Raw genomic sequence first — 27,717 nt, 5'->3', positions numbered from 1 at the left:
TCATTGTGTTGGAGAAGCTCATGATATAGGCACTATCACTCGAACAGGGCTTTCCTCCTTGGACTGGACTCCTTGAATAACAGCACGAAGCGCGGCAAAGCAGCGTTAACGTTGAAGCAGTGTCAAAGATGGCTTGAAAAGTCAAGGCTTTTGCTAGACCGCGAGTTCATCAAAAAAAAAGTGAAAATCCTTCGAAACGTGAGCTGGAAAGTTGTATCGTGGATAGTATTTACGATTCAATGCCTATGCCCTTTAAGAGCAGCATGAGGAAGACATGTAGTTATCTGGGAGAAGGTTTTTGTCTTTCCGGTGTCTCGGAGGGAAAAATTAGCATGAAGCAGAGGTGCGGCGACTGATTATATTGTTGTCATACCATTGTTGAACCTGCATAGTTATTTACTTGTATTTTAATAAGAAAATATATAATACAGAGGCGAAAATCAGTAGAAAGGTGACCCTGTATACTTTTATGCAATGTCTTCAAGTGTAACATGGAAAACACAATTTCCTTTGCTTTGAGAAGAGTGAGTGGTCTTGATAGAAAATTGAAATGTACGAGTATCAAGTCAGTCATACTTTGCTCAGTTATGCACGACGGTGAAAATCGTAGCAGTAATCGCTAATAATAAAGCGCGAGATGATCGTATCTCACATATAAAGTCTATTGATGTTTGGTTCATATTGTTTGCCCATCCTATCGGCTGCCTTATATTCTTCCGTGTGTTGACGATTGAATTATAGGCCCTGTTTTTGCCACCGTTGTTCGTTATTCGTTAGTATTTGACAATTTTTGTGTTTTAGACAATATTCCTTTCTATTGTAAACTTCTCGCACGACTCATATTATCAGTTCATCGGTAAACAGCACATATCCGAATTACGCCGTACTCCTAATTACTTAGGATATCGATAACAGAATCGGCAGCCGGCCGACCGACTAGAGCGGCCCTTACTTCCCCTCTCGTGGAGACGCCCAGTGTGATGCGGCTAAGATAGCATTTCACCATCACGTCCAAATTATTTCACCATTGTTTCTATGAACGTTCGGCTCTGTCGCTTTGACTAATAACAACAGTGTAAGTCTTCACTTGCAATAGTTAAAGATCCTCTGGAGAATATAGAACATATAACAAGTAATTTCCTGCGGCAGCGTTGCTTGTCAGCCTCGCGACTGCAGCCAGATCAGCATCGACTAAAACGACGACGATAAGGCAAGTTAGTTGAAGTCTTCCATAAAGAACAGGCCTTGACAGACAAAAAGAGTATCTGACCCAAAAGGACCCACGATCATCCTAATAAGCGGCCACCAGCGTTACAAATTTCACGTAGGTTTCTATGATACCCTGACATATAGCAGTGTTGCGTGTTGGAAGCTGGAGAATGATGTTTGAATTGTTTAAAATTGACTGTAAATCTATGATGGTTCTATGACCAGTGTCGATGTTCGAGTTTCGCATCGGACTTTAAATTATCAATATTTGTATTTTGCTTCCGATTCCGCATCGCCGATGATGTCGTATTAAATCAGTGCCTTTCTAATAAGCTTCTACCGGTGCAGCTCAAATCCATGTCAGCACGGTACTTAGAATTTGTTGCCCGCTTGACATACACGTTCTGCTTGATGCAGCAGTGAACAATTTACAACTAGCTGACCTATGTCCATCATTGCCGTGAGTACATATTACAGAAGTAACAGTAGCGAGATATACTATCTTCTGTTTGTTCGTTGCTAAACTTATCAGTTGTCGGCGATCGTTAAAGCCCACCCAGAGCCCACAAAAAAATGACTGACACGTAACGCAGAACCGAACGGAACAATCGGCTTGAATGTGTCTGTTGCTGTATTTAACGTATCGTGATTGGTTGTCTATTGTTTGCAGAAGTAGTGCCTAGACGTCTTATTTTATTGTGAAGGCGATATTTGCATTGACAAAAGAAAAACAATTTCATGGATTTTAGATCTGTCATGGGTTCCTCTGTTTGAACCCTAAAATTTGCCCCATAAGCAACACGGTTTTTGATATAAGTCTTACCCTTGGTGAACAAGACGGAGACATCACCGCACCATTATTTCTCTATAATACTGTAATTGACGTAAATTGAATTACGTTAAAACGTGATCTGCGTTCCTTAAAGGAAAAGCTGGAATTAGCATAGCAAAATGCATTTGTTAGTCAACAAATATCAATAGGCACTTCACGTTAGTATACATAACCTCTTAAAGGCCATAACTTCAAGAGGACCAAGCAGGTTTACTCGGTCCAAAGTGTGTTCTGTCAGGGCCAACGAAATGAAGTAACAACAGTAAATGAACTGAAGTATCGAGCACCAGCAATTTAAGCAGAATTAACCTTTGCATCCTCCCTCCAGCCATTAGCGTCACCAGGACCGTTTTATATAGTTATAATCCTGACCGTTTTTTGTTGCAAATACTATAATGAAACTCATTGTTCGGCCGTATGCGCTTCTATTGGCCAGGCCTATTGTTATACCGTTACATTCGCTGCATCAATCGTCCATAGGCCAATTGTAATACATACAATATATAATAATTTTTGTCGACATCGCGCTTGTCATAGCTAAAGCGGAGATAGTATCCGTATATAAACTATATTTTGACGGACTTATAGCCACGATTACTAATAAAAAGTTATTCACGAATTTTACAAACAACAACAGCGAACGGTATACAAGTTGCAATCAGACGCTTTTAGCACATGTGAAAATATTATGTTTTTATTACGATAAACGTAAGGAGAAGTATGAATTTTGGTGATGTTTTTTCCAATCTATTTTCACATTAAGTTAATAGCAATAGCATTCAGTTTGTGTCCTAGTTGACGGCTAATGTAGTGCATCGGCTGATATAGTGGTGGTCGGTTTTTGAGATAGTTTAGTTACCAGTCTTAGTTTAAGTAGAACTTGAATGCGCTAGTTACAGTTAGTTAACTAAATTCAAACAGCTAACAAAATGGAGTGTAGCAGACGATTTTCAAAAATGGGTGCTGAATATCATCTGCTAACCTATTACGTCACGTTAATAATCAACTTACAAATAAAATTCGTTTTTGCGTCTTGGGAATTAGGTCGATGTCTTTATATAGCCCCTTGGGGTTTAGCAGAGGCCATATGTAAAGAATTTTAATTTGTGGCAGTGTGCAATAATGATAGTTGTTGTTGTCGTTGCACTGAGAGAAGCAGATGAAATAATAACAGTAGGAATTGCCTTAGCCGTTTTAAATAAAATGTTTCGACGACTACGCATTCCCACGCAAGGAGTAGCAATCAGAGCAAATCGACCACGTTTAGAATCATCACTATCATCAAGACTACATTAGAAAAAATCAAAGTGACTCTTGAATTTTTTAAATTAGAATTCCTAATACCTTTACGCTTGTATATAACAGGAATGAAACAGCTAGAGATTTTCCAGTTCATATAGTTTTGCTTGGATTATTACATTGTCTAAGTAATTCCCCAAGAACAAAAACCTGCCGCGGAATTTTAAAAAATTTTCAATACGGGCACAAGTGTGAATGTTCTAATGCAGTGGCCTTATAGCGACAATCTCTGGTAATTATTAGCACACGTGCAAAACAAAGCTTGTCAAGTTGTAAATTTTTTTTTTAGAGACTTCGTCAGTGTACTCGCATTTAGCGTATCATTGAATGTACTGCTGAACGGATACTACATGATGTAAACTTTGGAGTGTTGTTCTATTATTGTATTTTTCGTGGTTGTTAAGCCTAAGCTGTTTGTTGTGTTTCAGAACACATACTCAATGAAGGTTACCTGCAAGTTTCACTCCAATTTAGTCGGAGGTGGCTCGGCACTCAAGTTGAATGTTTGTTCGCCAAACTGTTGCGGAAGGCGAGGAATCTACTGAGGCTACTACCTGGACCCCATTCCCTGATTGCAGTTGCTGTTGTAACTCAGTTCGGCATGGTCCGAATACACTTTCGCACTATCAGCTGGCTCCTGGGTGCGTATGTTGAGCAATATTTTCTTTGATGTAACCTCCCAGCCTGATTCGTCCCATAAGGCCACACGTTTTCAATCAAATTCAAGTCAAGCCAAGCTCTAAATCGTGGCAGAATTTCGACACGTTTTTGCCGTATGACATAGTGACTTGCCATACATAAAATACGTAAGCGTTATCCGGGAGCCACTGCTGTGAATGGAGCTTCTCAGTCATATAACTATATTGTCGCTTTTTCATAATCCTATTGACAGAACAGTGGGCTTCTACACCATGGATGGAAAATGACGGCCGACGCCATTACTCCACTTGGATACTTGACCTGCTCAGTTACACAGGACTTGTCGGGACGCCTGCTTGAAGTTGTTGAATGTAACCACTAACAATTTCAAAATGCGATTCATCCGAAAAGCAGACCCTTTGCCAGTCTTCAACTGTTCAACTTTGGAGCTGGTTAGCCCATTTGAAACGTGCCTATTTCTGTGCCCAATTTAACCAAGGCTTTGTGGTTCATTTACGACAATGTGTTTCGATACGACGTTGGAGCACTTTGCCACCCACCGACGAGGTTGAGAAACCGTTGCAAACAAAATTTTTGCGCTTCGCTTACAAGGCTTCGATCTCCTTGCTGCGTTGCATATTGTTTTCCGTTCTTGTCCGCTCTTTTATTCAATGACAGGAGCACTTCGTCCTTCATCTTCTGTGCTATGTGCTGTGTCTCATTTACACACCTCAATATTTCGAGACATCCATCAATTTTTCTCCGCGATCGCTTTGCTTGTATCGAGAGTCTGGCTATTAGAGTCCTTCCATACTATCTTTTTGTGATTCCATCACGAATACACGTCTGATTACAAAGGTAATTGAAAATCATCACTGGATGCATCAACAATCATCGCTGCACTGTCTATCCACGAACGGAACAAGACGAAGCTAGATGCTGGAATTAAATATCATGGCCTAGGTGCTCATGCATGTTACGATGAACAGCAGTTTAAATAGGCTGCCTTGGCGGCGGTGTCGATACATGCGCCACCATTAGAAAGTAAAGGAAGCAGATATTTAGTTCGAGTGCAGAGCTACCTTCGGCAATATATGAAATCTTTTTAATTTGCCAACGACTCTCTGTTCATACATTTGTTTGTATACTCGGGGGAGAGGGGAGGGGAGGGGAGAGGGTATATTCCTTTTAATCGCCATATAATTGTTAGTTTAGCAATTACGTTAAATTATAGAACCACAAACCAAAATATTTATATTTTTTCGTCGTCGTCGCCGCCGCCGCCGTGTGGCGTCCCTAGTGGAAGTGATTATTATAATAGAGTACATCCAGACGCTTTCCGAGCTCAGATAGGTCTAGTACCCAATGTTACATGCAATCAAAATACTGGAGTCATCCGTCTTACGCAATGATTGGCTTACTTGGGAAGTCTGAACAGCTACGATATATTTGCACCGTACCTGAACTGGGAGTTGCAAATACTTCATCAAGATTTTTTATGTGTGCTAGAAGTGTAATTTTTTACGGTTATGTCTACTTAGTATAATTAGCATTCACCGCGATTATAGCTTCAATTTGCTACCTAAACTAGTCATCTTCAAAATGTTTTTATGAACTTAACTGCTGAGCTGACAGCCTTGCCGGAAGTTTCAAAAATGCAGGGGCGCGAAACAACCGACAAGTCCAAACGGTGCAAGAATAGGCCGAGCCTTGGAGTTTAACATGGACGACCTAGTTAATAGTTGATATAAAGTGGGCGTAAATCTATATACCAAGCGTAGCTTTTAAACAATTTTGATGATATTTTCGAGCCCTTTAAAGCTAAAATCTATTTGAAATATTCTGGTTTATCTCATGGATTCTTCTTCGGGTTTTCAGAAGCCGGATAAAAGCGTAGGCCACTAACTTTGTTTCGATTTGGCTATGCATGTATTCAAAACATGTGTCAATGGAGCAAAGTTATAGATATTTGATAAAACTAAAATCCTGCGTGAAAAACGTACCATTCGAATATTTTTTCTAAAGCAGGTAATAAGCGTGAAGTGTTAAGTCCATGGTATGCCATTCCTTGAACTCGCATTATTTTTAGTAAAAACTAGAAGATTACTGCATTCCTGCAAGCAAAGATGGCGAAAATCACAATAATAATAATAATAACTCAAAGGCACCAGCAAATCAAGGAGAGCTTCAATTTCAACATAATACGTCAGCCACCCATTGTAACGTTGCCGACGATGAATCGATAATTTGTAAACCAAAATACAAGGTCGCCAAGTCAGCTGATCTTTACACATTAACGTCCAATCTAATGTTCCGCTGATATCAAATGCCCTTTACGTAAATGCGCATCAAATAACGACGACCCAATAACCCAGTAATGGCGACCGACAAATCAGAGTAGAAATGTGAAAAGAGCCAAAAGTAGCTCGTCAGTTAAATAACGGAGCGAAGCAACGTCAAAAACTTGAGCAGTTTTCCACTTAATACTCCAGTCTAAGTTGGCGCAAGTATTCAAGATAGTCGCAATACGACTATGCCAAAAACATTTATTAAGTAATAAATTTAATCACCTGGTATGCGTGCTATAATATATAGAAGTCTCCTCGTCGCGAAGCATTGATGATAGTAGAAAATATCCAGTAGATAAAACAAAGATACTTTAATATAGTGATCGGGAGTTTCGATTGTGTTCAAAAGACAGAAGATTACAACGATCAACGACACGATCGTCAAGCGGTCACTAACCACTGTGGTCATTCATTAATCACAATAGAAATCGCACGGCTTCTATTATTTACACTAATCGTCGACGACAATGATGTTCCCGGTCTACCGTACCGAACCTATGCAGGTGTTACGACAATACAGGCTACTGCAGTCCATCTGTTGAAAAAAATAGGCCATTATTGTTCACAAGCAAACAAGCCCTAACAATAATCCTAAACGAAGCAGCTGACCGCGTGTGCACGAGGCAAATCTCTCCCATTCAAGTTACCGTTTTTTATTTTAACAGAAAATCATGAAAAAGCTTACAGCTGGCCAGTGTCAATTTCTTTCAGCAACAATACCATAACACTGATGTTTTGCGCATTGTTACGCGATGAAGAAATGATTGTCAGTGCGTTTTGTTTGACCAAAGGTTACCTATTTCACAGAACTTTGATTGCAGATGAATCCTTGTGCATAGCTAACGTGACTCGTGGTTATTTGTAGCACAACCGAGGACAAACAAATGTTACCTCAAATAACTCCCTCCTGTAAAAAAATACTATCAAAAGTTGCATATCATGAAAGTGCATGTACATTTAAGTGGGAACAAATGGTAACCCACAGTGCACTATATTTTTTTGTTGATTTAACCTTACAAGTTCAGATATCAGATAGATCAGTCAGATGCTCAAGACGAGGTAAAAAATAGAAGAGAATATTGTTTTTCCGGAAATGGCGCAGATTACCTCGAAGGGAGCTGGGTACTGACTGCTACATTTCAGAATCGGCAAGGATTCGAATCGATCCGAACAGAACCATATAAATTCAAAGAACAGACCCATAAACCCATTGTTTTCTTTGTCCTTGCTAAAGTTCGTTTGCATAGAGCCTTGCAGAGAATTTCGTGTTAGCAAATTTGAAGAGTGCTTATATCGTTTCACTTTCTATAAAATCAAAAAGACGTATTAAAAAACACGCAGATCTCATTCAACTAGCAATGCGCAAGGATTAAAGGTAGATTTCTAATATTTTACACATTTTATGATCACATCCAATGGTTCAAATAATAAAAAAAAAACTATCAGTTTGAAACTCAGTTAGTGACTTGTTTTACCGAGGCACGTAAAGCACAGATTAAATATTCTCCTCATAATGAATAGTTTATTATGACAACAAATGATTACATCAGTGTTTGGAGCAGGAAGTTTCAAATAGAATGAATCATGGCATGGAAATAGTGCGTAGATGATTTATTTCGCTACATCCAAACAAGGCTTTTCGTCTGACGATGTACAAATGTTACCGATTGCACACGAAACCTGACAGATACGACGGATACGCCATTCGTCCTGGTTCACTTATCCTATTTCTGGCTTCTTGTTTTTATTTTCTGTGTTTTATTATAAATTTAATATAAATAGAAATCTAGATCTATAATTTACGTTCGAGCAAAATACACGCGTGTGAGTAATGGGGCGGAATTGTGACTGAAACAACGAAAAACAAATCCCTTCAATTGTAGCATAGAACTAGAGAGGATAATGTAAGGCAAAAAAGGACCGTTCCTTTAGCCCTTTCGCAATATACTAATTTAATTTTACGAACAAGACAAACACCTAACTTAACAGCTTTGTTTCGAATTAGGTTTACGATGAATTTTCATACGACAGAGAACATGGACGACTGTATACTGAACAAGAGGATTCTATTTTTAGATACAGCTTTACAGTTTATTATAAAGAATACGTTGTCTAATAGAAAAATCGACGACGTCAGTTGCAGACGTCGTTCTGCGTCGGTACGTACTGATATCGTGCTAAATTCAAGATAGAATGGTTATTGTTATTATCAAAGAAATCTGTGTGAAGGCGACAGCCGCGGTGGAGCAGGCAGATCTCTCTCTTGCTTTCGTTCTTCTAATTTCTTCAGGCGCCCGTTGTTTATTTTGTATACGCTTCCCCCCCCCCATGACTTCCCCGTCGATTATTAGCTTCTGTATTTCTTCTCTTATGCTATTGAGCTGCTCCTTTGACTTTATTGCGATGACCCCAATACGATACGTTTGTGGCTAAAATCTATTCTGGATACAGTTTTGCGGCTTGCGCAACGAAATGACATTTGTGTTATAAAAAAATCACATATACGAATAATAGCAACGATTACATATCGAAAAATGTAATCCTTGCAAAAAATTTAGGTGCTTTGCGATTTCAGAAATGTTATTATCGCTGAGCACGTGGCTCAGAGGTATTAATTTGAAAATAACTTAGACAACTATTCATAAAACTGTCCTCTATCTCGAATGCGACACCTCATTTCTTCCTGAACAGCCACTGGCAGAACCCCGTACTGAGTGAAGCACTTGCGTTAACTATAGTAATACAAGATCTCAAAATAAAAAAACCAAAGCGCAAATCTTTAAAGCTAACAGCAAAATTGGCTCAGTCACACCGTAACTGCACAGTACATCGCACCTCAAAAAATAATGACGTTGATGATGATCCTTCTTGAAAAGATAACTGCCAGCCTTCTTAAGATAGACAGTTGTTACTACTTTTTTTATTTATTATTGACACCACACCAATGGCACCACTTAACGTTACTGATTTAGGCCGACGTAAGAGAGGATGTACATGCCAACAACAAACCCTTGAATCTACCGAAATCATCGAGTTGCATCCATATGCTGTTTCCTATGTTATTTGAGGCGATCATCAACATAGAAATGAAGGAGATATAGTACACAAGCGCACTCTAGACGACATTCTCGTTTTGGCCATGTAAAAGAACGACGAAGTAAACCCTAATACGCATGAGCACTTGTGAGCCCCACGGTGCCTTACGGCAAATTTTTGCGCGATTAATAGATGAGGTCGTTTTTCCCATACAGTACACGTTCTTTATCCCAACGAGCTTAGCTGTCAGTTAGTGTATCTCAACACGGTTACTAGATCTGAATAAAAATGGTTTTAGCTGAAATATTTTTTAACTAATAACAACTTTAAGCACTTATTTCCTGTTTTAACGAACGTCGTTGAAGCAACTTATAGAAAAGGAAGATCCGAATGCCACATAAAACGGATAGAAATTGTATATATTCAAAATATAAACAACTCGATGTTGCTGGCTAAAGGAACTCGGGAAGTTACCGTTGCTTTAAGATGAGCGAGTTACAGAAACAAATCAATGGTCACTTAGTCGACACAAGATAAGTTTTCTGAATGACGGATTTTGGGCTTCCTGGTTTATTGCCATCGTTAACTAGGGTAGTATACCGCAAATCGGTCGTACTAAAAGAAGGGCTTAACGTAATTATTCTCGACAGCTGAAAAATGCTTACCGATAATTGAACCATAATAATTGAATATAATAAGATACCATAATCGAATGGTTATTAATGGCCAGTCGAATTGGATCGTCAGCATCTGCCCAACGAAAAGCCACAAATAAACTAAAACCACATCGATGATTTTAGTAGCTTCGTAACTTTATATCCAAGGTGAACTTCGATATGGTACGGACAAAATTACTGTTTCGTATATATTGACGCGTATCGTTGACTTCAATATAATTTGCATAGTAATACTAGCCACAACCCCTATACACGGCACAGAGGTCATTTCCCATGAAACCTGCGAAAGTAACCGGAACTGCGCATTGCGAAAGCTTGTCTTGATACTGATTTAAATTATTGCCGACATCTCGTCCAATGCAATGCCATCGCTTTTCGACTCGTATCATCGAATTCTGTACACATTACCCCTGTCTTGCCACGACGAAGCTTCCGGTTGACGCAACGCTATAGAGATGTGCCGGAAAGCCACCGGATAGACTGACTTGCAGTTCTAGCTAACTATATCATAATAGTGTTTCGTTACGTCATTCAACCGATATCAGCCGATTATTAAGTAATATTCAGAACAGAGTTTCTGGGAACTTTTATAACGGATATACGACAACAGGGTGGTTTTCCGCGAGAAGCCACGTTCATATTTCTACTTACATACGTTTTAGACAGATACACGGCGAGCATATACTTGATATGAGTGTATTGCGCTGCTAACCTAGTAGGAATCACGTGATGCCGTTCAGAATTTGAATATTCGTTAACATTACTTTTGAATGATTTTTAAAAAAGCGTTCAATTGTCCTATTCCTCAGTCAGACCTGTTAGAAACATCGTCATGTAATAGTCGCTTTCTTCGCTGACAATTTGTAAAAAAGGACATACAAATTTGTAGCCCATTGTCTGATACACGTCCGCACAAGGCGTGACGTAGGGTATCTGGTATGCTCACCCTTGACTTTAATAATAGGTCTAATTAACCTATAGTAGGTCAATACTGGGTCTCGACCTATGATGCGTAACGGCTTTTCATGGGATCTACTTCAAGTGCTAGCTACCTGCCACCGTCCGTTGTGCAGAAGCGCCTCGATCAGGCACTGCGAACAAAAGCACGATCCCACGATTTATTTGCAGTTATGACAAAAGAGGACATCGCGCCAGATTTCGTCTGCTATCCTTTCACGGACTGATCCTCAGGACGCTACGCGGTTTAAATAGAAAATTGTACGTGTTAATTGAACCTCGGCGAATATGCACCGAACTTTGCTGATTGCACCATACGAAAATAAAATATGAACATCATTCGTGTACTTGCTGGCTATTTATTTGAAGAACACTTGAGTTCAATCTCTGCAGTTTGTAGACCTCACGTATGTAACTGCAGAAAGCAGCAAGTCATTGAACATTGAACATTCGCTCTACTTACAAAGAGCCTTCGCTTTAAAAGCTACGAGCAATCATAGGAAGGCAGGACTGTATCTATGCAAATTTAGCATTAAAAACTCGTTCACTGAATAAGAAAACATTCATTACACTGCGCTGTATTGTTCTAACATATACCGCACCATGTCCACAACAGAAAAAATTCACGGAACCGCATTGGCAGAGTAAAGAAGAACCGACAGCCTTGGTTCATAGCATCTTTTTTTTTTTTTTTTTTTATATATTTGAGTATCGCTACGGGTATTTCGAAGTTCACTAATTTCCTACGGATGATTATTATCATCGGTTTGCCTTATTCATCCGTAGTAAAAGTGTGCTAAGTGAGGACAGCGTATCCGCAGCAATCCCAATATGCGACCGTTGAACGGACCGTTGTAGCAAGCTACATATGTATGCAGAAACTTACTTTTGCTAACTGGAGAAGTACTCGAATCGTATCATTCTAGTAGTAATCGTGTGGTCGTCATCGTTATAGCGACGCGCAGTAAAGGCTACGGCACTCGCTTGATCAATTGGTACTTACCACTTTTTCAGTGACTGAATTTAGTATAGCCAATGGAAGCCACGCCGTCGTTGTATAGTCATGCATCCATGGAATAGTATCTAGCAGCTGTGTTCTCTAACTTGTTCCCCTTGCAATCGCTAACACTATCGGACTGGAAAGCTGTTTGTATGGTTTCGCTGGAATTGAAACACAGCTGTTCTTTTCAGATTTTTTTAACGTGTCGTAAGTGTTCGATTTGGCGAGGGTGGGAAAGATCTTGACAATAATTTTTGGTCCCACCATCGTATGCCAGCCCTAGGTAACTTATGGCATGCAAAGTAACTATACCTATATACTACAGCTAGTTTGTTTACAGCGACCGTATGCGATTATTGCCTATTGTAGGTGTACAGATAAGCAAAAACGATTCGAACTTTCAATATGGAGTGTGACTGACCGTGCGATTCGTACGAAAGTTCAAGTCCGTCCCGGCTCCTCAGAACGGCAAAAGCCGCCTTGCCTTCAATACGAAGCTTCCAGGTTAGTTCGGCGATTCCCATGGCATTGGATTCGTCGCATTGGATGTACTGTGCTCAAAGACATAGCGCACACCAAAGATCGCTTGCTGTAAACAATCCTTTATTGTAGGAACTGCACGTCAGTTGTCGCTTCTGAACTCCTCACCGTTCGGAATCACTTTTCGGTTCACTAACATAACCAAACGATGTCCACATAAGTTAATGCACGTTGCAGTTAACAGTAAACAAATTATTTTCTTTTATTATATCGTCATTGATATCATCGCAGCTATTTCTTCTGTAGCCGCACCACTTAACGGGACCTCTATACCCGGTCCCGATCAGCCAGAGTTCAATGGCAGTCCTGCAGGTAGCGACTATCAATACATAACGAAGGTTGCTCGTGTTTACCTTTCCGTCATTTCTCTTCGGTCAGGCCCTCACCAGCGTTTCTGACAATTTTAGCCAGACTTGAGAGAGCGTAGTGGAGAGGTCGGATCAACCCCCTCCATAAACAGACGAATACGATTTAAGCTCTCACCCGTCCGGCGCGGTCACCAAATAAAACAGAATCTTAGCGATACATGGCGCCCTCTACGGATACATTACGAAACGTGCGCGAGACTAACTTGTGCTCTTGGCCGTGTCTGTCGTTCGAAGATGTCCACGCGCCTTTATATCCAACATGTATGTCAGTAAAACAGGACAGAGGTAGCTATTTTTAAATGAGTGACAGGTTCGCAAACACGTATGAAAAACGTCAATGGCTTTTCAGGGAACCCTTCCAAAACCGAATCGTTACTTGCTTGAAAAACTACGTAGCGTCTTACCTATCATGCGCCAATTTTGTGCGAAAGTTTGCCGATCCTACTGTTTTTTAATCAACAAAGACCTGTGATTTTTTCTGATCTGTATGAGTGTAAGGCCAAGATAAGGCGAAATAGTATAAAATGGATATTTAGTAAACCGCACAAGATGTCATGAGCTTTAAGAAGATATTCACTATGCAAGCACTGTCCAAATTCACTTACAAATAGAACATTCATTTAACTTTCTGGCAATTCGTTTGTTGCCAGTATTGCGGTCGATCATTTCTGCTAACTATTTTAACACCAGACAACGGAACTTTTCCAGAATGAGCGTTAGTATCTCTCCTGCTTGAGCTTCAATAATATCGTAACATAGAGTTATGCGCGCTTGAACGCAGAATAATTATTGCTTCTTTTATCTTATTTCAAAATAACTGGAATATGCGAATAAATGGGGGACGTACACAGTGTACGAATCCTGTTAGGTTCAATAAAATTAAAAAACGCACCGATTCTTTCGGCTATATCTTTTCCATGCACCGAACAATATTAATGCTTTAATTACTTATCCTTAGTTACAGCAGCAGCGATAAAATTTCAGTCAACAATTGGCGTGGCAAACGAATTTGTAATTAACATTATTGATAAATATTGCCACGGGTTCGAATCTATTGTTTATTTAGCATTAATTTTAGCGAAAACTTAAAGCAGTTCTGATAAAAACATAACCACAAGATGCACACGTATAATAGTTATTACATAAGTCGATAAACTTGAGAAAAATTGTAACTCACTACGGATGCAATTGTCGTCCACGAAACTCTGATGGATTGACCGAAAGCCGTTTCACTGCCTGACCAGTGATCAGCGCCAAGTGACTGTAGGCAAAAATCAGCGTCATCAGTCGTAGCAACACGTGCAGGACACCAACGAACTCTAGCGGAGCATAGCCCATATGGGTCATTCGCATGGGCCACAAGTGAAATGAAGGCATGCTGGTATGAGTTCCACGTATGCGCGCATCCGTAGCGAATCTGGTTGAACAAAGTTCAGATTACTTACAAAAAGGTGCTCAAAAAACAACCGTATGTCAGAATCATGGTATGTCAAAATAGAGCGTAAAGAAAAATCTCTTCTAGGTTGCCATTGTATGTCATATAGACGCGTATGACTATTATGTGAAATTTGTCGTGTAAATAACTTAATTTTTTTAGGCAATAAAACGAGTGAATCCGAAAGGTATCGAATTTAGTTCTTAGTTATCCTTTTTATTTTGGTGTGTGTCTATGGCTTGTGTACATACACCTACAGGGCGTGTATGACGAGTCGACTGCGTGTGCGTGTGTGTATATCGAATTTTATGGGTTCACATTCCAATGTAGGGCGGTCCTTAGATGGTAAGCATTTAGGTGTATCTATGTATCCAACGCAGTAAATACTTCTATAAACCAGTATCTAATAATTGTGCCAATTTTTTCTAACCGATTGGAATTTTCCAAGATCACTCTAAAATAAATAAGCTGTTGCCTCAGGCATAAACGACCAGGTAGATCATCTCGTACCATACCCAATTGCTACTTTTATTGGTTGTTTGATATACTTGAAATTGGTGATTCAGACTGTGTGAAGAAAAAATGCATAATGTTATTAATTCAGCGTTAGGTACAGCTTTGTGGAAGTCGGAAGTGTCTAACATCATCATTAATATCATGCACAAGTCAAAATCAATATTAAACCTGTTGTATAAAAAAAAACTATAGTACGGTGTGATTTTGACTATAATTTATTGTTTTTAATATTATCCAAAATAGGAACGGTTGCGAGCTTCCCAGGCGCTCTCCGATGAGTCAATATCGCGATATAGTCGTCAGCTTCTACTACCACAAATAGGTCCAAAAGGCATGCGTCGCCTAGCTGACACCCGAGTGCTGCTTGTTGGCGCGGGAGGTTTAGGTTGCCCCGCAGCGATGTATCTGGCCTCATCGGGTATTGGATGCATCGGTTAGTGTTCTGACAAGAAGTCTCTCTAAAAACCCATGTTTGCTTTTCTTTAACGCTTTGATATTTAAACCTCTGTAAATGTACACGCTGTCAACTTATCTCAATTTTACAAATATATTGTGTGAAATGTGAATTACAAAACAAAAGGTTGAAAAAAGTAAAGTCTAAAGCATATGTTTAGATGCGATTTATTTTCTGCAGGCATGTAATTTTAAGCAATTAACTGTTTCGATTTTCAAAAAACCTTAATCTGATAATCCATACAGTCGTATCTGACTCGTATTCATATATCGGTTCACCAACGCAAGTGTATTGTTATTTATTGCTTGCAGGCATCGTTGAATATGATACCGTGGATTTATCGAACCTTCATCGACAGATTGGACACAAAGAAACTTCGGTAGGAAAAAGTAAGACGAACTCTCTGATTGAGTCACTAAAATCTCTCAACTCGAGTGTCAAGTACCTCGCATTCGAAACTGCCCTTAACAGATGCAATGCTATGGATATCGCTAAAAAGTACGTTACGTTATGAAAACAAGCAAAAGTGTTACACTGTATTCATCATTCATCAACGAAAAAACAATACGATAATGTATATGTATAGATTATATTTGATTAATGTTTGTGTAATTTATTGAAATGCTCTTTCCCCTATAGATATGAATGACGTCGTCTGTCTGGTAGTATATACATAAACAAATAAAGATCACTAATTTTGACTGCATCGAAACCTAGGACCAGTTACAATACAAAAACAACTATAATTCATTTTTCGTTTCGTATAACTTCCTACATAGCCTGCACACGTTTATCTATTGTAGAATCAGGTCCTATGTATTTCCTGTATTACATGTTAGTAATGTTAATGGAGAAGTCAGTAATGATGAACTGCCTAGTTCAAGTACTGCCTTGGGTTCATTATATAGAGTAACCCTATCAATACAAGTAGGCGACTCTCTCTCTATTTCAGATCGCAGCGCAAGAGTAATTATTGAGGATAAATGCTGGACATAGCTTCGTCTGCTAACGCTCGTTTAATCAACGGGTTGTTACAATTGTTGGGGGGTAGAGTTGAATCATTAAACCAACAGCTTTATCAGCGGGGCCATTAAATATAATACAATTTTAGACTAATGTAAATGACTATGTAATTTCTCAAATGGAGAGTACGAGACTGTAAAAGCCAACATAATAATGACGTGCCTCATATCTTTCGGTTACTGATGTAATTACAAAAACGTTTATAACCGATATGTGCTATATAATTTGTTCTCGCTTTCGTTATGTAGACGGCTGCACAGTACTAAATATACGAAGCTCAAAAATAATATTGAAAACTTGAAACAGCTTATGACTTAGGATTAACCTTCTGCTGAAATAAAGTAACGCCCGCAAAAAGCTTTCATGAGACCTCGAATTGTACCAGAGGTATCGCTCTAATTTCAAAACAAAAAAAAAGTATATAAATGCAAAAAATTGAAAGGCGGCGATCATTCGATGCCTGATAATGTCCGTAAATCTAAAAGTCAAAAGGACAATTTTGAGCACATCTCTGCATATGTCTATTCATGCCTGGCGCCTGAGGCGCATATTATATATAATATAGTGTTTTACTACGTTCTGTATTCGTACCCTACATGAGCCTAGTAATATCGACATTACGACTAGTCATATTAAAGATTGTGGTCGTTTACTCTTTTGCTTTACTTGGCTTTCAATAAAGGTATCATTGTGATATATTATAATCCACAGTGTATAAATAAAACTAGCAACGTTTAAATATTCATTATAAATTCTAATTTATTTTTCAATAGTTTCGACATTATCGTCGATGCAACTGACAATGTTTCCACACGATATCTACTCAACGACCTCTGCGTCCTTCAGAACAAGCCTTTAGTATCAGGGTCGGCTTTGCGATGGGATGGCCAGCTAACTGTGTACCACTATAACGGGGGCCCATGCTACCGTTGTGTGTTTCCACGGCCACCCCCACCAGAAACAGTTACTAACTGTGCCGACGGAGGCGTGCTAGGTCCCATTACTGGAATTATTGGCTCAGCGCAAGCATTGGAAGTGATCAAGATAATTCTCAACGAGCGTGAAGGTTTGCTTTCATAGTGGATGTTTGCGCTGTACAAGTAATTGTAAATAGATTAGGGTAGTTGTTTGCATTAAAAAATATTCTGAATTGCCCCTTTAATTATGCTAGCACTGAAAAGACCAAACACAAAGTGTAGGGAGCTTGCTTTTAAATTTGAGAAGTGATTCAACGTCCAATTGAATTACCTCGGCCGATTAGATTAAGATTATACAGTTGTAATACAGATTCAACAAGTTTGTATATTCCAGCGGTGCATTTTTTTTCTAAGTAAATCCACTCTTTAGCATAAGGCGCCAACCACTTCAAGTATATTCTGCCAAAAATTGTCAAAAAACGCGAAGTATGGATCTATAAGAAATTCTGCCAAACTGAGTTTCTCAATAATGACAAAATTAATATAACTTTTCACTTGTTGCATATATTTTTTTAATATATCAGCTCCTTATTAATGTACAATCATCTTCGGAGGCCTGTGGAGTCCTTTTCTGATTGTTGACAGCGGAATAATGATTTCAATATTTTTTTATTGGATGTTTTAATCACAATTTTTGTTCTATTAGGAGTAGCCTCCGGAAAGCTTCTTCTGTTGGATGGTTTGGCTGGGTCTTTTCGCAATATTCGGCTTCGGTCGAGGGACCTAAACTGCGCAGTATGTGGTGATCACCCTACGATCAAAGAACTTGTCAACTACGAAACTTTCTGTGGTGTGACAGCCTCTGATAAAACTTCCTCACTTAAATTGTTACCAAACGACGATCGCTATACGCCCGAAGTAAGTGTGACAATTATAACGCGATACTATCTCCTCGAACTAGATTTGAAAACCAACTTCTACATACATTTTATTGTTTGACTTAGAATCAAACAAGTGTTATCCGCTGGGGCATGGCGAACTTATGAATTTATTTTTATTAGCAACGATTATGTCTGATTCACAAAGTATATTGTAATTAGAGACACAGAATATAATTATAAGTTTACTGATGAATGCAAAATTCCATTTTCAGGAATTTCGAAACAGACTACTAAGTGACGCAGCCACTAGGGTTGTGGACATAAGGCCCAAAACCGAATTTGACCTCTGCCATATACCGGACTCAATAAACGTGCCCTTCGATAACTTTGATAAAGACAAAATTAACAGTGAATTTAGCGATGGCACTGTAATTATTTGCCGACGAGGAAACGATTCACAGCGCTGCGTTCAAGTACTTAGACGACAAGGAATCTCTACGAAAGACGTTAAAGGTGGCCTGGCGGCATGGGCTATGTTAGAAGGAGTTTCATTTCCAACATATTGAAACGAATTATTAAATACGTTTTTTTAATACAAAAGACGTGCACCATATTTGTGCGTAAATGCAAGGGGCGAGATCTTTATGGAACTCTGAAAAATAATGAAAACGAATAGGGCGTAAAGGCTAAGAGTATGCTTTCATTCTCGTGACTCGACGGGAGGCATACATACAATTGTTTTTCAAACAGTATTTTGTGGCGTCTGTGCGTTTTATAGTTGAGGTACCACCACAAAAGTTCAATATGTTCAAATAAAACCTTTGTTCATGTTTACTGAATAAGCCGTCCTAATTGGGACTTTCCGTTATGAATGGTTTCTAAGGCTACGAAGAGTTCTACGTTTGACAAAATCCAGGTATTTAAAAAAGACACATCCTAAAGGTATCATTTTTTCCGGTTGCGTTTATTTGATGAATTTCCTTTTACTTCGATTACAGATTAAATTTCGTCTTGAGCCATTCAAAATCTGATTTCAAATGTTCGCATTTCATTTTTGCATGCGCCTTCTTGATACTACAAGTGAGCGAGTCGTGTTGTCAGGTGGAGACTCGTTAAGTTCTCGCTCCGTGGTAACCTAACGGGTTCAAAACTGAACTGTGTGACGCCCATAAGTGCTCCTTCCGAAACAGGCTCGTTTTCTCAAGCAACCGGTCTTACGTTAATCACCTGATATAAACTGGTGCACCATTTTGCCAAATATATGTAATGTAAATATATACGGATAACATTACCAAAATGAAAATAGCGTACAAAAAGTAAATGTGGTAGATGTTCTTCCGAGACGTACAGAGACAACGCAGACTGACGCATTGACATAGTGTGTGATTACCTTAGCACATATGGTAAAGCCCAATACAGTTCTTAGTTATCTGAAGTTTATCAACTGTAAGCTTTTTCATTCTCAATGTTTTTATACGAGCAGTATTATCGGAATCTGTTTGCTTCACCTGTCAAGTATTTCTTAATCTACAACACCTGCGTACATCAATGGGCAGGTGACAACTCAACTACAAATAAGAATTGAAGATTTCACACTTAAATGTATGAATAATTCCGCGATGGTTACAGACATTAGTCTTAGTAGATACCACGAATTGTATTTTTGTAATCCATACATATGCGACCAAAAGCGATGTAGTCTTAGTGCAAATAGATGCTCGTTCATTCATCCTTCTTACGGGTAGTTGAATGCTTCGTACTTGAATTGTGTTTTCTGCTTGAATGTCGTTATGGAAATTTCTGTGTAGCAAATAGGCATAAGGTTATTTTTCCTTACTACTATAGAAAAATTGTTCATAGCGTTAGCACAAATTAACAGACCATTTTCTATTCAGACCTATTCATCATTCAAAAGTGTTTTTAGATGAGAACATCTTTTCTTCATACATACGAAAGTATATTAAGAATAATACGTCTGTGTCTTGAAATGTATATAAGTCTTAACACTTAAAATAAAAGGGCACACAAAAAGTCTTTTGGGGAACATGGGTATATACGTATAAATATGCCCTCTTTCACTAGTTCTCGGAAAGAAAGACGAAAACGCAATATGTGGCTGTGTTGGAGACAGTGTGAGAATATGCTTTTTTCTTATTATTAAACTGTTCAGGAAATTCGGCTTCTACTCATACCTAGCGCGTGCAAGTCCGGCACTAACAGAAGAGAATGACGAGGCGTTACAGGAGAAAGTTTTAGACAAGATGCAAGAACTCTAACAGGAACTGATAGAACTAAGCGGAAGTGGAGTATGAAGTTTGCATAAAACTTCGTTACATATGACAGCGAGTAAATATGTGAACCAACATAGTATTATCGTTTTCTAAATAGTAAATATATTCGTCTTGGTAATATTCTTTACTTCATTAAACTGTAATACCAACATACTACCAGTAAAATGTCCTTTACCCATTGGTTAAAGGATTAGAAAAAAATACCCAAAACGGCTTCCGTTGCCGAAGATCTGTGCGCTAAAGCTTCTGTTAAGGTTTTTTGTTCGCATTACTTGGTTTAGAAGCGATTCAGGATTTTGAGACGTACTTCAATACTCGGCAACACCTATTCGTCTAGTTTCCTTTGTGAAGGCTGAAACCTCTCAGCAACAATTCTTCTGGGATGTTCAGGAATACGGGTGGCACAATCGGACCCATTTTTGAAGATGCTACGAGTAAGGGAAATTATGATGCCAGCATTAGTCTAAATCGAATGCACAAAAAATTAACATAAATAACTCAAGTAACTTGAAAAAAATACTGAGTCAGAGTTGAAAACTACGTTCCAGGCCTAATGATTGTGAATCCAGCGCGCTACTTCTGCGCATTTTACAACTTGGCTCTTCATAGATAATTATTGATTGAAAATTGGTAAATGTTAATTAGGTACTACTGTATACAAATTAAGTATTTTCTGACAAAGTATATATGTATATATAATTGACAGGGATCTGCCTATTCTCTTTCTATTGGCTATGTTCCTCGTCCACATTTTTATTTGACTAAAACCATCGCAATGATACGTTTATACGAGACACTGGTAGCGGGGGTCTTTTTCGTATTAAGTCTTTACATTATTTTATTCAAATTATGTAAGATTAAAATTGCGAAAAAATATTTGCCAATTATATTATTTTAAATTCATTTGTGAATACAACAGGTACAATTAATGCCACATTTGCATTTAACATTTAATGAATTGTGTGGTTTCGCTTAATACTTTCATACACCTGGTGTAAAATATGCCACTTTATATGTTATCCCACCAGAAGAAGGTCATCTCATTTGTTATCAGGCATGTTAGGTCATTTGTACAATTTGTTGGGTCATTGTAAATATCCTGGTCAGATAAAATGAGATTTTAAAGTGAGCTTCAGAAGTCAAAAAAAAAATATTATTTGCTTTCTAAACTAAAAAGCTGTATATCATTCTGGAAATCATATTTTTGATGCGCCTAAACATACATGAAAACTGTGCTTCTGAATAAACGACTTCCTGTAGCAAGGAATCAACTATGACCATAATTTATTGTGGCAGTATCACAAATAGCCGGATACTTTTTTGCTATCCAGGTTCCATTGAAAACGTAGGAACCCCACACCAAAAACGTTACTATTATTATCGTTATTTCCATATATAAGGCGCATATAATATATATTCGTATTTACATATATAAGGCCTTCTTGTAGGTCTACTAATATAAAAATGCTAAAATAATACTACGTCTAGTTAGCTATAAAATGGCAATCTATGGAAGTGTGTAGGTGTCGAAATTCTGCATTAATAAATAGGTTATTATAACTTGCTTAAGATCACCTAAGTTTTAGTTCATCTTTCTGGTTGGCCAACTAATTGCGCTGACCGAATGTGAAGTAAAATCAAATTAATCAATGAAGAAAGTGCACTCATGTGAAGTGTCAGCAATAACATGTGCTCCTGGCATTGTTCTTGATTCGACATATTTTTACCTCGAACGTTTCCAGTCATAATGCCAACAATGTAATTAACGCGCAGCTTGTTATCATTACCTCAGTAATAACAAGCGCGCATTATTACAAGAATTCAGGAGAAGCAAAGACTCGGGCTAAAGAAATTAGAAGAAGCGACCAGTATTAAGCCAAACTCAATGATTTAATGACAACTGTGTTGCCTATCCATTCGGTGAATAGTATGGCTCCTGCTGCAGTTAACAGTCTTTTGTTACTACTGGCTACAGAATGTATGTGTATCATTCGTACAATATATCCGCCCTCCTGTACCTTCGTCGGTTCAGGGTGATCCACCTGCAGTAATATCTGTGTTTTCAACTTTCGTGCGGTAGCTGCCTCTCTGCTGCCATTGCTTCGCTTTTACTCTGTGAAAAACCTCTCTATCTGTTTGTCGGTGTCTCAGCCGTATGCGGGTTTACAGGACAGCTACTCTTTTCTTCACAGTTTTTTCTTGTCTTCACATTTTGTGTGTATATATCCCAGGTTCTTTTCTATGTGTATACGTATCTATAAATGCATGTGTGTGTAAGCGTATTTATATAATGTTCCTCGACTGCTACGGCCCTTTGATTGTTGCTAGTTCGTCCGTCAGTTGGATCGGCCTTTAGTACTGGGTACCTGTTATATTTGCATATAAACGCACACACACAGAGACAACTGGCAGTATTTTGCTCTATGGTTTCAAGGTCACCTTGCAGGCCCTCCCAAATGCGCGTTCGCTAGTTCCAGTCTCTTGTTAGCCGGTTGGTCGGTCGACGTGCAGCAGCAACAGCAGATATTCAGAATTTGAGACGATGGCGTCGTAATCGTTGCTGCACCGAATGCCGGTCGGTTTTGCTCATGTTGTGCGACGTTTCTCCTGATACTGAAGGGACTGTCTTCGTGGTTTGGGAACGTGGTCACGTCGTTATTACCATTGGGCTGCTGCTGCCACTTTGCTTTGCGTAAATTGAAGATGGGAAGACAACCGAGCTAGTTTGTTAGACGGCCTGTGGTCTCCCTGGCTGCTGACGGGTGCGATAGCGAAGCCAAAACTATTACTAACAGACCACGGACAGAGTTACGCAAAGTGGGAATAACAACAGTAGAAAAAATGCAGCAGCATCGCGCAATTCTTTCCCTCGCTTGAACGCGGGGCTGCTGTTGCGTTCGGTGGCGATGACGGCGGTAGTGCTATAATGGCGTTTCATTACTTCGTTATTGTTTTGTCGCTGTCGTCGTTGGCTCGCTTCTGAACTTCTATCTCATAATGATTAGTCCGTCCAGGAGTATAAAAAAGCTTGTCGAAACTGGCCCGTCAGATCTGCACGGCAGCAGCTAGTACAACCGACGCAGGAGAGATACGAAAACAGTTCTATATATATATATATATATATATATAGCTGCACAGTGGCGAGCTTGATAGAAGTGATGCGTATCCTTTACAGAGAAGTAAAGGAACGATATTAATGTTAATGGCAACCGAAAGCAACAGGTAGCACACGAATATAGGTATACACATTCTGTGTGCATATTGTCATATTATTATAGATAAAGCTATATTGCAAATCAAAAGAGAAACACATGTCATAGAAAATGATCTACCCCTTTATGTATTCGCCATTAATATTACATGTAAGACTTTACAAACTAATGTCTTTTTCACCTTTACAAAATTTTACCTGCAGAAACAAAAAAAAGCCGCACTAAAATACTGATTTTAGCGCTTGTGAACTGAATAGATATTACGCATCTTCAAAGCAAACCGAAGAATTTATAACAGCTAGTGGACTCCAAAATTTATTCTACCAAAGTGACGACGTAAATAAGTAAATATGAGACATAAACAAAATACCACCATTAGTGTACGACGCGAAATCTTTTGTAACATACACGAGAAAAGAGTTATATTATATAGATTTCCTTGAAATCTATAAAAGGTCGTTATATGTTCATTAGTGCTCTGCTACAGCTACCCAAGCACTCTTATCGTATCCCTGTAGTTAAGCTCGCTTTGAAGATTCGTTCGACCTGTCAATGGCACAATTCATTTTTAAAACACAAATAACAAACGCATGAAATCGCTATAGCTCTCCGACGTCAATAGTTTTGATCACTTCAATTAACAGCGACGTATTCTGCATTCGTTACGCCATTTAGCTAAATTAGATAACGTACATGCCTGTATATATAAAAATGAGCCGTATTTTTTTAAATCGTAAATTATCGTCGAACAACATTTGCTAGCTAATAGGGATCATGCACAGGACGAGGCATCTAAAAGTGTACCTTTTCTTTCGAGTTGGTACTATGCTTCTACCCAAGCAAAAATATATTTCAATGAACCTTTGAAGTGTCATTCCTGGTAGTTGTATTTATCTGACCTAACCATCATCCATCGCGATTATAGATTCTGTTCCGATCTACGTCGCTCACTAATAATTTCTAAATTATTTATTTTTTGATGCGTCAAGCGATTTTAACAGGTATAAACTCGTTAAAGTGTCACTTAAATAGACTTATATACCGGCTAAATTTTTTTAAAAATTCGAGGATTCAAAGTAAACAAAAAAATGCTCAGGGGCGCAGAAAGCCTTAAGATGACTAGTCGTTAGAGGTTATCAAGATGTCTTAACTGATAATTCATATTTTGCTCTATATGAATGCTCTATATGATTTCTATATGAAATACCTCGGAGTATGAAGAATGGCTTATTGAGTCATTTCTGTGACCTTAGCAAGAACCTCCTGATGCTTGTTCAAGCCTTGGTTGAGGCCGATTTTGAAGAATTGTTACATAGCGTCAGCTGAGAAAAACGAAGGTGAGTTGTTTAGAATCAGGTGTCTTTCAACATAACAGCTTTTTATTGTGCAGCAACAAGCTTCCGAGAGATGAACATGCATTATGGAAATTTTTGGATCGAAGTAGGCTTAAAACTACTGAGCCCTTGTAATGGAGCGTATTTTGCTCATTTTGTACTATTTGTGTTATATTGTACTCACATAGTTCGCATTTATTGGTCACCTATTTTGTCATATTTACAAACTTACACTATCCATGATCATAAGTTGGATGATAATTACTTAATAACGGTTTTACTATAATCTAATTAGCTAGCTATTAAGCCATATCGCATCAAAGATAGCTTCAGGATGGTCAAAACTTGGTTATATATTGACTGGAAGTGTGGAAACTCTTCCTGCTATTCTTTCCTGTTATTATTATTATTATTATTATTATGACTTATTCTACTTACCGTAATACTCTATGTAGATGCTATATTTTATAAAGCCACCTAAACTAGAAAATAGAAAGCAGCGTTGCATATTCATAGTATACTTGATAATTTTATTAATATCGACAAACATATTCGTTTTAACAGCAGCGAAACTTTTTTTCCATTGAAGAAGTATTCAGCTATTACAGAAACATTTAAATAAAACTCGTTTGAGACTCGTAAAAAAAACGTTTGAATCCCACCCAAAAATCACAGGTCTTTTTATAGGGCGCATATTTGACCTCTAAAGATATAACGTGTATGCTTATCAGAACAAAAATCCTATTTCTGAATGTTGCTGTTCAAATGATGTGGAAATCAGACACACCACGTTCGAGTGTAGAATAATCATGGGATCCTTTTTCGTGTTGAGGATGAAACCTCTAAAAGTCTCTAAACCTACTTCAATTATCCGAAAACAGGACTTCAATGATGCTTGCCATAAAAATTTCATAAAAATAAACGGCCCAATCAAACTTACAACGAATCGCTCGAACAAGTTTTTATAATAGTTCAGTAATATATAAGGAATCGAAAAATGTATACCTCAGAATTTGATCAAATTACCAACCGAAAGGTAATTTAAGGGAAAGCTGTTATGGCATTTTCGTATAGCTATATATTGCGTCTTTAAAAAAAATTATCGCAAATTATTCTATTCAGCCATTGCGAAGCCCTACGGTGCGGTTTACAAAATCCACCTGATAATTCTGCATTTGATTATTTCCTTCTTGGCAAAAGCTGCTTTCGATAAGGGTATCTCCTTGTAGTTCTCGGCCAGGATTCGAACCTGGATCTGCACTTTTTTTTAACAAAAAGTAGCCGTGCTACTCTTACACCACCGAGAGTATCATAAGGCAAGCTCCTCTGAAAGCCGTCAGTTGCCAATAATCAGGAAATCATCTAGAGCGCAAAAATAAGGCTTCTTTCCGCACATAGGCCACTTTTATATAAAAATGATCGTGAAGTAAAATTTAGTTTGAAAACAGACCAATTAAAAATCAAAGGACAGAACATACATCACTTCCATGTAGTGAATGCGGGCTATTGAATTATTTGTAATAATTTCTGCCCCTTGCGTTACCTATACGCAAATACGAATCAATTTAAATTCACTTTATAAATATAAAGGGTCTCGTTATTATATCGAAGATCTACTGTAAATGTAGAAAATTGCGTTTGGTTTAGATTTTTCACAATTTCGCATTGTATCTCTTAATTCCATAAAAAAAAAGATGAAAGCGGAAACGGTGTCAGACGTCTACCACATCGATTGGTAAATGAGCCCATAGATGCATATCTATTATTGCGTGATATCTATTGAAGATAGACATCGCCAACCACGAAATGATCATGTAGCAAAAGGATGTCTGATGAGTATTGTAACCAGAGCATCTCTCGAACATCTCTCATGCGGAATTGTGATCATATTCCGAATAAGTAGGTCACGCTTGCGAAGAGAATACGTAATAACACTAAGTACCCGGCCACCACGGCCATAAGAATGACACCCAAAAAAGAATATATAAGTAGATAGGTATGAATATATGATTTTCAGACCTCACCTACTTGTTATAACAAGCCCTAATATGAGAACCCATCGAGTCTGAGTAAAAATCTTAAATAGCTCTTTCTGATGATTTAGCTAGTTTGTTTACCACTGGTTGCTGACAGGCGGACGACGGCCGTCATTTATCGTTGTGATAATAAAGTTTAGCGAAGCGGATTAATGATACTGATTCAATGAAAGCAAACAAATGAAATACTCGTAAACATCTCTATCTAGACTTCTGACGATCCGGTATACTGTTGTAAATTGCGCTCCATTCGTCGAGATGGCCTGAAATATATCACCACCACATAGTAGATTTATTGAAATGCATTTTCAAAATTGATAAACAGCACACTCCTATCGGTTACCCCGGGGAGTAGTGTTATCTTCAGCAACGCGCAATGTGCAGTGTTGTTGTAAGTTGGTCACAAATTTACGCCGAGGATACACCGCCACTAAATAAACGTCGATAGATCTCCTATGCCTGTACACGTTCCGTAACTCGTTGAAATGCACCAACGCTTGTAAATCAAATATGCGTAAGCTGGCATAGATGCAGGTTAATAATCGACCAGTGGTAGCATCGACACAAAAAGCAGATACCTACCTAACTCACTGGAAATGTAGATTTACTATTCAGCGCGCGGATATGACTAGTAATCACAAATGATGATGGGAAAAATTACTCAAATAGAACTGCTTGATCCATTACCAGTCCCTCACAATCAGGTGGATCTG

General features: G+C 38.4%; 2 protein-coding genes across 9 annotated transcripts in view; one reads left to right on the top strand and one right to left on the bottom strand.

The window, feature by feature from the left end:
- The window catches only part of Cerk (Ceramide kinase), a 32,420-nt gene extending 18,138 nt beyond the window's left edge, over positions 1-14,282 (bottom strand). Inside the window, exons 1-3 of one of the 3 annotated variants that reach the window (XM_086982173.1) lie at positions 14,083-14,219; positions 12,891-13,151; positions 12,419-12,669 (exon numbers count right to left, since the gene is read on the bottom strand). In XM_086982173.1, the coding sequence (XP_086838299.1) occupies positions 12,419-12,521 (103 nt within the window). In that variant the 5' untranslated portion in view covers positions 12,522-12,669; positions 12,891-13,151; positions 14,083-14,219. Of the gene's footprint in view, positions 1-12,418; positions 12,670-12,890; positions 13,152-14,082 lie in introns of all 3 variants that reach the window. The other 2 variants (XM_022795592.2, XM_086982172.1) reach the window with 2 other exon arrangements.
- Positions 1,085-18,973, top strand: Uba4 (Ubiquitin-like activating enzyme 4). 6 transcript variants are annotated; one of them, XM_022795604.2, is made up of 7 exons: positions 1,086-1,210; positions 3,769-3,981; positions 15,100-15,289; positions 15,622-15,808; positions 17,107-17,399; positions 17,957-18,168; positions 18,404-18,973. In XM_022795604.2, exons 3-7 carry the CDS (start codon positions 15,190-15,192, stop codon positions 18,695-18,697), a joined length of 1,086 nt encoding a protein of 361 aa, XP_022651339.1. In that variant the 5' UTR covers positions 1,086-1,210; positions 3,769-3,981; positions 15,100-15,189; the 3' UTR covers positions 18,698-18,973. The 6 variants fall into 6 exon arrangements, with proteins under 6 accessions (XP_086838305.1, XP_022651339.1, XP_086838304.1 ...); XM_086982178.1 differs by lacking the exons at positions 1,086-1,210; positions 3,769-3,981 and adding exons at positions 14,217-14,356; positions 14,600-14,685; XM_022795602.2 differs by lacking the exons at positions 1,086-1,210; positions 3,769-3,981 and adding exons at positions 14,250-14,389; positions 14,600-14,685.
- The last annotated feature ends 8,744 nt before the right edge of the window (positions 18,974-27,717 follow it).

Source organism: Varroa destructor, unplaced genomic scaffold (genome assembly GCF_002443255.2).
Source record: "Varroa destructor unplaced genomic scaffold, Vdes_3.0 BEIS01000003.1, whole genome shotgun sequence".
NCBI classification, from domain to species: Eukaryota; Metazoa; Arthropoda; class Arachnida; order Mesostigmata; family Varroidae; genus Varroa; species Varroa destructor.
This window is presented reverse-complemented; position numbering and strand designations above follow the sequence as displayed.